Here is a 13,660-nt window from a genome sequence, read left to right on the forward strand (position 1 = left end):
TATCTATCCCCAGGGCTGACTTAAATGTTGGAAGATCTCATGGTACCAGGCACATAGTCAGTTCTTACTAAATGGTCGCTCTATCATTAGGAGTGGAAGGGAACTTGATGACCATCTAGTCATCTAGTTAAAAGTAAAGAAACTAAGGTGGAAGGTTTTGACCAAGGTCACAAGACACTAAGTGGCAGGGGTGAGATTCTAACTCAGATCTTCCAAAGGCAAGTCTAGTATTCCTACTCAATCACAAAACTGTTTCCAGTTCTATGCTCTAGAGCCTCCTCAGTGAAGCTGTGGCACATGTGCACAGCTGGTACTAGGGGAGCCCAAAGCAAGCACTTTCTCCCTCAACTCTCTCTGGAAATCTAGGGGCTCACAGACAGCTTGAATTTGCCCTCTGGGCACTCAAACTGGAAAAAGGTTCATCAACTCTGCTCACGAGGAATACAGAAAGTGGCTGATCTTTCCTTCATACTGAGGAGGGATCTTAAAATGTTTTCAGCCTATTTTGTTCTCCCTGTCATCTTCATCTCCTGGTTTCCCTAGTTTCCTTCAAGTCTCAGTTAAAATCTCACTCTCCACAGAAGTCTTTCCTGATCCTTCTTGATGCTAGTGCTTTCTTTCTGTTGATGCCTCTGATTAAATATGGATACAGATTGCTTGTATGTAATTGTTTGCATGTTATCTCTGTCATTAGATTGTGAACTCCTTGACAGGAGGGATTGCTTTTTGCCTCACTTTGTATCCCCAGCACTTAGCCCAATGTGTGACATATAGTGGATACTTAATAAATGTTTGTTGCCCCAACTTCTCTAGGGTGTATGTCCCTACTTCTTTTGTTGATTTCTCAAATGACATTAATTGCATACCCTGCAACCATTCCAGAGACACTCAGGCATCTTCTCATGGGACATCTAGTGATACAACGTAAAGAAAGTACCAGTGTTTTTTGGTTGCTGCATTACACTGTTGGCTAATGATAAGCTTGTGGTCCACTAAAACCTTAGGTCTTTTTTCCCATTCATTGTCACACCAGGTCTCCTGAATTACTGATTTATAAACTTAGTCTATCACAGTTTTATTAGATATGATATTTGTGCTATGGAAACTCAGTTTTTCAATTTTTAAAAAAATATTATCCCTATTTTCTTCATCACCCCTGAATGTAAACCAGAACAAAATGAACAATCAGTACTTACTCATTAGCTTTCAAGCTAGCTGTGGCTCTGATGATCATGTAGCAGAGAGTGAAGGCGCTGAGGAGGCCAAAACTGGCAATAATAAACCATTCTTCTGTTGACAAAGGAAAGGGAGGCAATCACTCGTGGGAGAAGGCTTATGTCAAATCGGTGTCAATATTTCTCTCAAATGTCACTGGCGGAGGCAACGCAGGTGTGAGCCATGATGTGTCATGGCACAAGGAATTGTAGCAGAAGGTTTGCCAGAGCGTTACTAATTGGAAGAAGTCATGGTGAGAAATACAAGGGGGAAAGGAAAGCAGAGCCCAGCCACTTCTGACTGCCAATACCCCAAGGTTTGTGAGAAGGATGTAGTCGCCAAAAAGTGTGAAGTGGGAAATGTAAAATAAGGAAAAATATTAATGGAAATAAGTTTTTGTTAATTACAACCAAGTCAAACTGTCCGGCCAAGTTTCCAACTTGCCCCTTCTTCAATGTGAAAATTCCATGTTGTCCCCCCCCCCCCCCCTTAGAGAAGACTTTAGCTGCAGAGAAGAGCAATTCTCAAGAGCATGGTCCACGGAGACTCCAGGTAGTCTGTAGCCTAGATTTTCCTTAGTTTTCATGATGTCATCATGATAATTTCTATTATTTTCCCCTCCTTATGCACGTATTTTATGCTATTGAATAAAAACAACATATCATCTTGCTGGTGTTTCATCAAAAGCAGCTGCATTCATCCTGATGATTTTGATGAGGATTTTTTTTTGTTAGAGGAAGCACAAACTGATAAGGCAAATAGCCTGAAAAATAGCACGTAAATATAAAAAAAAAGAAAATCACTGGTATGCAATCATAGAGTAGTAGTTCAAATAATCAAGATCCTAAAAGGATTTTCTTTAGGTCTTTTAACATTTTTCTTAATTTTAAAGATGACATTCTGATATTCATATAAAGTAGAAAGCCTTCCAGTCCATCTAGAGTATATGAGAGGAGTACTAGTCCAAGTCAGTAAAAAGTTTAAAGCATGAAGTTTTCTTAAAGAAATGATGTTTTATTATTTTAAAGAACATACATTATTGGGCCTGGGTTAAAAAGATATTACTAGGGAGCAGCTAAGTAGCTCAGTGGATATAAGTCAGGCCTGGAGAAGAAAGGTCCTGATTTCAAATTTGGCCTTAGACTACATGTGTGACTTTTGTAGTCACTTAACTTCTTCTACTGCCTAGCTCTTACTATTGTTCTGCCTTAGAACTAATTCATAGTATTACTTCTAAGACAGAATGTAAGGGCTTAAAAAAAAAGATTTAGGATGAAAATATACTGTAGGTAAAAGTTCCTTCTATGGCACTGGATGATGTTCATATTTTTTTTGGTTATTTTTATTAAACGATTTAAACATTCTCTCAAAATTTTTGCTTATGTAATTAAACTGCTTAATAAACAGCCTTCATAGACTCCACAGAGAGGAAAACTAGAGCTTAGCTCTCATAGTAATTTATTTGAAGCTAATTAATATTGAGTGCCTACTATGTATAATACATTTTCCAAATTAGTAACATAAATTAATGAAGTTTTAGTGAATTGCTAATTTCTATCTTTTCACTAGCTAATTTTTGAAATTAGGAAAAGCTAGCTTGATAGTCTTAAAAATAAAAAAAGGTAATGTTTAATAACACCAAGGAAATTAAAGAATTTTTTCCTTTCAATTACTTTAGCATATGTAAACTGTATATATCATTTTGATTCTGTTTGAGATTACTTGATTTTGAATGAATTATACTTCTCTCCAGTACATAACTATACTAAGAAAATCAGCTATTAGATAAGCAAATTTGTATCCTAAGATGGATGCATGATGGAAGCAACATAATGTACCCTGGATATATATATATATATATATCTTCTCTCTCTCTATATATATATCTTCTCTATCCCTTTTTCCCTCCTTCCTTTCCTCCCTCCCTCCCACAGAATATTGCCTAGCACAGAACCTGGAACATGGTGGATGCTTGTTCACTAAATGTTTGTTGAATGAACCACCTCTATTTGCTATGTAGTTATTTATAGAAGACAAGGAAAAAGCAAAGTTACAGATAACTTGATTCAAGCCACCCCCCCCCCCCAATTAATTTCTTGATGTATAAATTCAGCCAAAAGTAGTTTGAGGAAACAATATAATGGGGACCATCCTTTTCTCAGACTCAAAACACAAGACTTGACTAGATATTTAAAATGACTTCATGAAAAAGCCACAGACTTTTGGATAAGCGTTTGTCTTCCTTATTGCTACTAGACCAGTGGCAATTAAAAAAATCCTAGACTAAAACACTCTGAATACCATAATATAAGAAACATGAAATAATCCCAATCCACCAACCTAGTAGTTTGTGATAAAAACTAAGTCCTGTTCCTATCTTTGTCACAGATGAATAAAGGATGGATCAATACCAGATAATGATAGTACAAAAACCTGGAACTAGGTGTTGGTAAGAGTTTATAGTGAGATATGTTACTAAATCAATGCACATCCCTTATGGATCTGGATAGTTTAGTAGAAAAGGCTTTGCTTTTTTTCTACAAAAGCAATGGTTTCCTATCACATTTTGTGCTGACTGGCCAGAAGGAATCACAGTCCTGACTGAAAAAGGTACACTCAGCACACAGGAGTATATTATGAAATGTGGCCGAGGTAAAAAAAATGTTCATAAAAATGATGTGTAAGGAGCGGGGCAGGAAAGTGACTATCTTGAGACATTTTGCGATATAGTCAAAACCACATTCTTTGCTATTCTTTGAAAATTTGCTTGTGTCTGTGCTTAACATTTAGGAAACTATGAGCCACTATACTCAACTAAGTTGAGATGCCTAGCAGCCTGCCCTTCTGTTTTTCTACTGAGAGGGTCTTGGAGAGAGCTGGATGAAAGGATTCATTGATAAGGGACCTACACCACTTCAAGTCTTCCAATTTGGAGACTTTAACATCAAGTCAAAAAGAAAGAAAAAGAAATTGGTACAAATATCAAAGCAAGAAAGAACAAAGACTCTGCTAACAATTCCCTAAGATGCTGAGAAATTCATGTTACATAAGTTCAAAGTCAACTCAAATCCTTATTACTGGGTCTTTAATAATTCATTTTTGGAAATTCAAGGTACCAATGCTAATATTTATGAACCAAACCAGAAAAAAAGGAGGCTGATGATAGCCTGAAGTCATTTTAGTTCTAATACTGCTTTCTTACAATTTCTTTCTGAGAAATAATGATTTTATTACACCAACTATTCACATATGTAGAGAACTTTACAATTTCTAAAGCACTTATAATACATATTTGCTCATTTGATCCTCACAACAGCCCTGTGAGGTAGGAAGACAAGGTATTGTTTTCTACTGATGGGTAAGGAAACTGAGGTTCAGAAAAGTGAGTTGCCCAAGGTTAATAAGTGGTAGAGCTAGGACTCACTCCCAGGCCTTTTGACTAAGCCTACCATTCTTTTCACTCCATCATTCACTCTGCTTCATATTTATAAACCAACAACTATTAGTCTCCTACATTTAAAACTGCCACAATTATTTTTTGTATAGACTGAAAACTCATTCTCCATAGATTCAAATAAGTCTTAAATAACTTGTTATGCAAAGCATAGACAGATGACGTGTTTCAATAAAAGCATCTAAAAATTCTTCAAGTGGTTGAAGACAGAGATATGTATTCAAGAACCTCCAAAGAAACTTGAATTGTCTTGAAGGGTTGTGATATGTTAAGCTGAGGTTCCTGAGCAGTGAAGGAAAAGCACTCAGCACTTTAAGTGAAAGATTACCACTTACTTGTTACTGCAATGTTGATTTCTCCTGTTCGAGGAGTGAGCTCCCCATCCTGAGGAAGTTGAGACATCCCTGAAGTGCGCAGTGGCTCAAGGCCAAGGGAGCTGTCACTGGCAAGGTCACCAAGTGCTGATCTTCGATTAGCAGCTTGGCTTCTGGTAAGCCTTTCCATGTCAAAAGCTACATTATCAGTACATGGCAAATTTGGCTGAAAAATATTTTCAGATTAAAAATTACACATATTTATTTTTATAAATATGAATAAAATAATAAGATTAAAAATAAGAAATCTTAAACAGGGTTTTAGAAAATCAATTTCTAAGTTATCTTGGTAGAAAAAATATTCCTCCACCAACTTTTTTCATCATTCTTTTTCCTAAGAGAGCTTTGAAAATAATGAATTCTTAAAAAAAATTCTGCGAAGGCACATTACTACAAAGTAACATCATTATGCATTGCAGTATTGATTAGTTATCATACCTTTATAAGATGGTTACAAACTTTTTGGGGAGGATTTAAACTAGAATTCTAACCCAAAATTAGATAAAAAGCTGGACTCTTTCATCACAGAGCTGAAATGTAATGTGAAAAGCAAGAATTGTTACTAATTTGGCTATAAATTCTTTAGTCTGGTGGTGAATAATAAAGTATTATTTAAAATATTCAAATTCATTCTGTTACTTCTTTAAAAATGTAGATTTAAAGTAATGATTCATTTAAGGTGATTAGACAAACACAACCATCCAAAACAAAAACCATCAAGTGAAAAAGAATTCCGAGTGAGGGAAAAGAGCGGTCCAAAGCAAAGGTAGCATAATGGGAAGATACTGAACTTGGGGTCAGGCAAGACCTGGGGTTGAATCCTACCTTTGATGCTAACTTGTGTGAACACACTTTCTGAGCATCAGTTTCTTAATCCTTAAAACAAGGAGAGCAATACCTATGGCAGCTACCTCACAGGATTGTTGTGAGGATCAAATGCAGTAATATATGTAAAGGGCAAATCATAAAGTACTATATAAGTGGACTGTCATCATCATCATCATCATCATCAATACTGAGCTTATAAAAAAAATATTGAGCTTGTAGTCTGTGACATCTCCTAGTTCATGTCATAAAAAATGTTATCTATATTTATCCCATCCTGTACCCATGTAATTGGTTATTTTTAGACACAGTCAAATAATTTTAAATTAATCCATATTATTTCATCTTATTGGATTTAGTCTATCATGCTAATGTTCTAAAAATGTATTTTAGACCCCAAATTTGTCATTAAATGTGTTAGGAATCCCCCATCAAGCTGTCTATTGTCTGAAAGTTTAGTAAGTTTTTCAGCTATATCCAGATATTTGATAAAAATGATAACTAGAGTAAGATTATGGACAGATAGATTCCTGGGGCATTCCACTAAAGACTTCCATCACTTACCATTTAGCGGTATGGTCACTTAATTTATATAATTCTGTTTTCAATTTACACTTTTTTGTTTTACCCAAAAGAATATCATGACATCCTATCACACTTCATGGAAATCCAGGTATCCTGTGTTTAAACTAAGACATTCACTTGAACATACTAATCCTGTCAAGAAAGGGAATGAGGTTAAGTTGGGCATGACACATACCTGATGAACTCAAGTTAGTTCTTAGTGTTTTTTGATTTCTTTTTTAGGACTCACAGACCATTCTTTAATAATATATTTTATAATTTTATAAAGCATTGCAGTTAAATTACAAGCCCATGGTTTGAAGAATCCAAATCATCATTAAAAAAAACCCAGAATACTTGTAAGATCATTTATAGTGGCCCAATAATCACATCCACAAGTTCTCACTTCTCTGAGGTATGCTTTATCTAGATCCACTGAGGTCAACCAAGTACTTTCAATTTAAAAATTTTATTTGATATGCTCCAAATGCTTTATCTCCCTTATCTGTTGTCATTTTCCATAGTTGTTATTCCAAATTTCTTTTTGTTTTCCTGTTCCCGCCTCACATTAGTATTTAAAAAAAACGCTCTTTGTTGTCCTTAACATATACTGCAAGCCTTAATTTGTTCCAGGTTTTGGCATTCTTAACATTCTTAGAAAACCATGCCATTTGCTAACAAATTCTTAGTTTTCTGCCCATGCATTTATTTTCTATATACACTTTTCAGAAATAGGTATTGGTTCATGAGTTCCCACTGTAACCACATATATCTCTTAGGCAGCTCACCATTTTCTTCCTCAGATCCATCTGTTTCATCAGAATTTTGTTCTTAAGAACATCCTTCTTGGGTCAACTTCACCAAAATTTTAGGACACAAGATAGTATCTGAACTCTCTGAAATTGTCATTTTCTGGTAATCCCCAAACCACACTGCCTGCTTCCACCAGAATTTATACTTATGCCCTTGAAACCTTGGACTCTGAATGGTGAGCTTTCATCTATCTTGGGCCTATAGTGCTACTTCTTGACATCATGCTGCTATGAAGTCTTCTGGCCACCAGCCTCAACCCCTTTCAGACCTTGGACTCCTCACCCTTGGCACTCATAGGTAAGCTTTCACTTTATCTTACTGAGTCAGTGCCTACTATACTACTTTTTGGTCATTTCCAAGGTGTGATACCCCCATCTTCCCTTTTGCTTTTCAATTCATATTTTCTAATATATACTGTTTCGTCATTAGAATATAAGTTCTTTGAGGGCAGAAACTATCTTGCTTTCTTTGTATGCCCAACACTTAGCATAGTAGTTAAACATGCTCATACTTTTATTCTCCTAAAACAAAGGTAGAAGTTGGATAGTTGGCATTCCTCTCTTTATTTATCATGAATGTTAATATTGTGTGGTTGCTTCCTTGCAAGTTTTTCATAATTTGTCATTTGAAAATTGGTAAGTCTATTGGTTAGAATAGTAGTTTTCTAGGTCATGTCTTCTACTCTTTTAAAAAATAAAATCACTATTTAGGCAAGTCAGGAATTTATAAGCCACTTTTTTTCAGGAGGATGAGATTTTTAACAGAAGAATGGTTAGTTTTAGTTCTCTGTTGCTACTATCATGCCTCCTTATTTGAGATGTTCCTTGAATACATCCCTATCCTCCTTCTGGTCAAGTGGCCTGCAGTGTTCTTTTGCTGGATTACTTCTGTTTCTCCCCCTAATTATCTTCATGCAAATGTTCTCCACTGTCCTTCCTCTTTTTAGTTTGTGAATTTTCTCAGAGGATTAAATCTTCTTGACATGAGGACTATGCTATTATCTCTTTTATCTAATATGCTGATTTTTAATAAATATTCTCTTCAACTGCCAGATTTTACTCATGAAATCCTCATATTCCACCGAGGCTGTGATACCAAGGAGACTGAATTTTAGCTTATCAATATTTCTAGCTCAATCACCCAAATTCTATACATCTTTGTACAGACATCTGAGACCATGAATATTTTCACTGTACATTTTCTTGGATACAGTCTTCTAAAAATTATTATACCTTTCCACTGATATTCTTGTATTGCATCCAAACTCTCTGTGGGATCTGTGTTAGTAGATATATAAGTACAATTTTCTCCTCTTAAGCTTAAGTCCCTTTTGATCAGATTTGCAAATCTTCAAAAGCAAATATATTCTTCTCATGCATTATAAGATTCAATTCCTCAGAAGTATTCCTGGCCAAGAGTCAATACAAAACAATTATTTCTTCTTAAAGCTCTGACCCAGAAATACAAATCCCATTCTTCAATAACCATCTTCTTAACTAACTTCACTTCTCATATTCTCATTTCTCTTCTGAAGCTTTTACTTCCAAACCCTTGCAATGATGAAAATGCTGGTTGTTTTATGAGGTCATTGTCTTCTTCTTTTTCTTCTTCTTCTTTCTTTTTTTTGTTTTGTTTAGTTCTTTATAATCTGAGAGATACTTTCTGGATTCCTTCTAGCAGATAAAATATCCCGTTGTGACTCACCAAAAAAGGATGTGCTTATGTGTTTTAATCAGAAGGGTACCTGCCATGTGCTGGGAAGACAACATACCAACTGACTGTGCCAAGTCAACTTGGCCACTTCTGTATCCCCCAGGCAGGAGCTATGACTACGATTCTGATCAAGAATAAATACCTTCTCTCCTGTAGGGTATCCTTATCATCATTAAATATAAACAGGAAAGGCTGTTTATTTCTTCTTTTTAAAAATTCTTACCTTCTATTTTAGAATCAATGTTGTATATTGCTTCCAAGGCAGAAGAGCAGTTAAGGACTAGGCAATGAGGTAAGTGACTTACTCAGGGTAATACAGCTAGGCAGTGTCAGAGGCCAGATTTAAACCCAGGACCTCTTACTCTAGGCCTGGCTCTCATTTCATTGAGCCATCTAGCTGTCCCCTAGGTTGCTTCTTTCTAAGAAGATCTAGATTCATTAAAAAAAAAAAAAGCTCAAAATAGCTCCATAGGTTTAAAAGAGCCTTTTACCCATATTTTTGTGGCCCTCCCTTTCCATCTTCCAACCTGACACAAATTTTGATTCTAATCTCTCTTCAAATTATTTTTCTTCTTTGAAGTACTTCCATTCTTATAAAAAATATTTAATTTTCCCTGAGAAGCTGAAGTGTAGAAAAGTCTGCCTCTGGCTCTTTGACTTTTTTTTTTCCTCAACAAAATGACCACCTTATTGTCTGACACTGTTAGAAGCTCAAATAAAGTACAATTTTTATATATCAATCACAGGAATATTTCCCTTACCTTCTCATAACTGTAAAAATTGTTCTTAGTCCACTTAGCATTTCCTTGTAGCAACCCTGTCTGCTTATAGGACAGTGGGTTCTGTTAAGAGGGTTCATGTGCAAGTAATTTAATATCAGAATTCTCTACATAATACTTAAATACAAGTGTGTGCTTTTTTTTAATTTTTATTTTTTTACAGTTTCTGTATACCAAAACCTTTTTCTTTTACTCCTTTTTAAGTCACTGATAAAATGTTTACCAGCTTAGGGTGAAGCACATCATTGAAAATTTTCTTCCAAGGCTATGTCAAACCATTGATGATTGTTTTTTGTATCCATTTATTCCACCTAACTGTAGAGTCTAGCTCACACTGCTTCATCATATTCATGAGAAAAGCACAACAGACTTTGAAGAATGCCTTGCTAAAAACCTAGGCAAGCTGTATCTCTCAAGTAGTGGAAAAAGAATTCTTTACATGTACCTAAAATCTGTCTTCTCATTTTATTTACTGCTTTATGTGACCATGTTCTAACTCAGTGCACAAAAATATTTCCTGTGTTAGAAACAAGAGAGGTCTGTTTGCCTTCTTTTATACTGAAGAAAAATAAATCTATTGCAATATACAACTTTGCAAAGCCTGCATAACTGGTTTTTTAGATATGCTAGGCCAATAGGTTCCCACAAATGTTAAAAGAGATGGGCCCCTACACTTCAAATTTGACTGAGAAGCTGGAGGAAATAAATACTGAATAACATGACTGTTAACCATTTGATCTATCAGTAGTAACCCTTTAAAAAACCAACTAAAAAGGAAAGAATGTTGGTAGAGCATGACTGTTTAAGCTATCCTAGTTCTTTTGTAATCACTGTGTCCTTATCTGAATGTTCACTTACTATCCTTTTAATGATATATTCTAGGATCCTTTCAAGAATCAAAGCTAAACTCAGTCCAATAGTTTGCAGACATCAATTTCTTCCCATTGAGACATTTGTTCCTCTGGAACTGACTGTAGTTGTCCAAGATGTTTCAGAGATCACATCCCAGCTTAGTAATTACATAGGACAAATCCTTTTTTTTTTTTTTTTTAAATAAAATTATTACCACCTTCTGTGTACTGATTCTAAGACAAAAGAGAGGCTAGGGCTCAGCAATAAGGATTCAGTGACTTGCCCAGGGTCACACAGCTAGGAAGTATCTGAGGCTAGATTTGAACTGAGGACCCCCTTATCTTTAGGTATGACTCTCAGTCTACTGAGCCACCCAGTTGCCCCCATGTTTGCCAAACCTTGAAGTACTCTATTGTAGTTCACTGGATCCAAGACACAAGGGCAGCTAGGTGCTCTCTTAGTCTTTCCTTATTTATTTCAGTCTTTTAACTATTATTACTCCTGTTTATTTTGTCCTTTCTAGTCCAAACATAATTTTCCTTGAAAATAAAAATTGTTTTCCCTCCATCTGCTGTCATCATTCTATCCATCCCAAGTAGCAATCCTACCTCTTCTTTGATCCTTTTCCCACTGCAGCTACCCTCCTCTGACAACTTCGTTAATTTTAAATTTCTTTGTCAGTATTGGGTTATTCTGAGCACTGGCACTGCAGATACAATTCTTTAAGAACTATGCCATCCTTTTATCTTCAACTTCCTTTACCTGCCTTTGCTTCTATCTTTTGTACCTGTATTTTTTAAACCAACAATGCTATGTGAATTAACTGGGAAAAGCAAAATAATTAAATTTAATTATATGCAATAAACCTTACAACTTTAAATGATTTAAATATATAATATATCCTTCTTTTGCTGCAACACAAGACTTTGACATTTATTCTTTAATTATTTATCATATAATTACACTCAGGACATTGATTATTAAATACAACTTTGATGAATAGTCCATAAATCCCACAAATTTCCAAAGAGGTTTAAATCAGGCAAACTCCTTGGTCACTAAAGTACATTTATCTCCATCTCTTGGATACATTTCTTAACCTTTCATGGCTGTGCTGTTTTATTCTATTTCCATTTAGCAATTTCTTTAACAATTCTGTTTCTCAGTATATCAAAATGGAAACAATGTTTATAGGCCCTCCATAAGTAAAACATGTAACAGTTTGATGAAAATGCCCAGCTCTTAAAGATATACCTAAACTTAAAAATAAAACAAAACACTCTTAAGAGCTTCTGTCTTAGAATTGATACAAATATCTGTGAAGAGTGGGTAAAGGATAGGCAATTAGGGTTAAATGACTTGCCCGGGGTCACACAGCTAGGAAGTATCTGTGGAGAGATTTAAATTCAGGTCCTCCCAACTCCAGGCCTGGCACTCTATCCACTGAGCCTCCTAGCTGCCCCTCACCTAGACTTCTTATGACAATCATTTGCTATAAGAGCCTTGAATGAAAAAGTGAGTTTTGTAATTTAAAATATTTCCCCAAACTTCAGGGCTCTCATCTTTGTTTTGTCTTGTCTACAATGTTTTTTCTTCAGAGTAATAGTTGGCAGCTGTTCTATGAATCTTCTTACTGTTCTTCCAACTTCAATAAACCTATACTGCATTGTAAAGGAATCAATAACAACCTCTCCAACTGCCAGGTCTCTCCAAAGATTTCTGCTTCTTTTATGAGGCTTATTTTTTTTTTACAGCAATAGTTTATTATTTATTGGTTCTCTTTTTCAGTTTTTGATCACAGACCCTTTGTGTTTAGTGCAAATGATCCTGTGTATTTGTGTATTTGAATGATCCTTGAAACACTTGCCACTGCAATATCCTGCTCATTACAAATCACTGCTATAACTTTTGCTAAGTTTCCTTGGTATAATATTCATTCTTTAAAATTAAAGCTTGAGATCAATGGCACAAAATTCAGCACTCAACTCAGAGGGAACTTGTTAACAGTAGGGAATCAGCTCCACCTTGTTTTATCTGGTCAAGGACAAATGTTCTGTGGTACCTGGTGTCAGAAGCAAACATGCATGGCTTCTGCTTTCACAAAATGAAACTGTTTGTGCCAAGTAATTTGATACTAATGTAAGTTGTTGGTGAGTTCCTTGTGCATCCACATTAGTCTCTGAGACAACTCCTCTTTTCTGTTCTCATCAGAAACATTTTCCTTCTTGCCTTCAGAATTTCATTGTTGAAAGCTTCCTATCCCTTGTGGACTGGTTTCTCCTGTAGAACTTTAGAACACAGGATTCCACTTACCCCTCTGTGTTAACCCTTTAAAATCTTCTCTCATCAAATCTAGGATGCGTATGAGACTATTCTTGGCTTTCCTCTCCTCCTCTTTCACAAATTCTGGGGTGGAGTGGTTAATTGCATCTATGGCTCCCATAATTTCTATACCACCAGCCAGCTCATCTTGCACAAAATCTCTCCTTGGTAACTCTGCCTTTTGAAGGGTGAAATGATCATGAAGTCAAGTTGGGTTGCAATGGTTTTTGTAGAGAGAGCTCAAACAGATGTCTGGATAATTGAAGCCTCCTACCATTATTCCATTATGCTTCTGTGCTAAGTCTGTGATGTTTCTCAGCTTTATTTGTCGTTTCTGTCTGAGTGGTTTATAGCATTAATGTCAAACTCAAATAAAAACAGATTTCTGTGGGCTACAACCTCTGGTGACAATATCACTTCTGTTTCTGCCTCTATTGATCTTTACATAAATACTTTCCCCCATTCTCAAAGCTCCTGCTTTGGTTCTTGGATTTTCTTACATGAGTATATCTTCTTGACAAACAATGCTCCTGTACCCTTTCTCCCACTTTATCCTGTTTCTTTTGATGATGATGTGTGTATACATCATATGCATAGATTCAATAATACATGAATATACACATATACATCAATCATATTCCAGACATAGATCTCATCCCAGCAAATCTCCAGTGATACCTTCTTACTTTAAGCTCTATAGTTCATCTTGCTTATTACTCATTCTCTGGAAAACACTCACAAAAACTTAT

At 35.6% G+C, this 13,660-nt stretch overlaps 1 protein-coding gene across 3 annotated transcripts in view; it reads right to left on the reverse strand.

Annotated features, from left to right (window-relative positions):
- The window catches only part of RNF130 (ring finger protein 130), a 107,692-nt gene that overhangs the window by 13,620 nt on the left and 80,412 nt on the right, over positions 1–13,660 (reverse strand). Inside the window, exons 7-8 of one of the 3 annotated variants that reach the window (XM_044664402.1) lie at positions 5,005–5,209; positions 1,197–1,290 (exon numbers count right to left, since the gene is read on the reverse strand). The exons of 1 other annotated variant lie outside the window; for it this stretch is intronic. In XM_044664402.1, coding sequence (XP_044520337.1) covers positions 1,197–1,290; positions 5,005–5,209 — 299 coding nt within the window. The remainder of the gene's footprint in view (positions 1–1,196; positions 1,291–5,004; positions 5,210–13,660) is intronic. One more of the 3 variants, XM_044664403.1, reaches the window with a different exon arrangement.

The sequence above is a fragment of the Gracilinanus agilis genome, chromosome 2, assembly GCF_016433145.1.
Source record: "Gracilinanus agilis isolate LMUSP501 chromosome 2, AgileGrace, whole genome shotgun sequence".
NCBI classification, from domain to species: Eukaryota; Metazoa; Chordata; class Mammalia; order Didelphimorphia; family Didelphidae; genus Gracilinanus; species Gracilinanus agilis.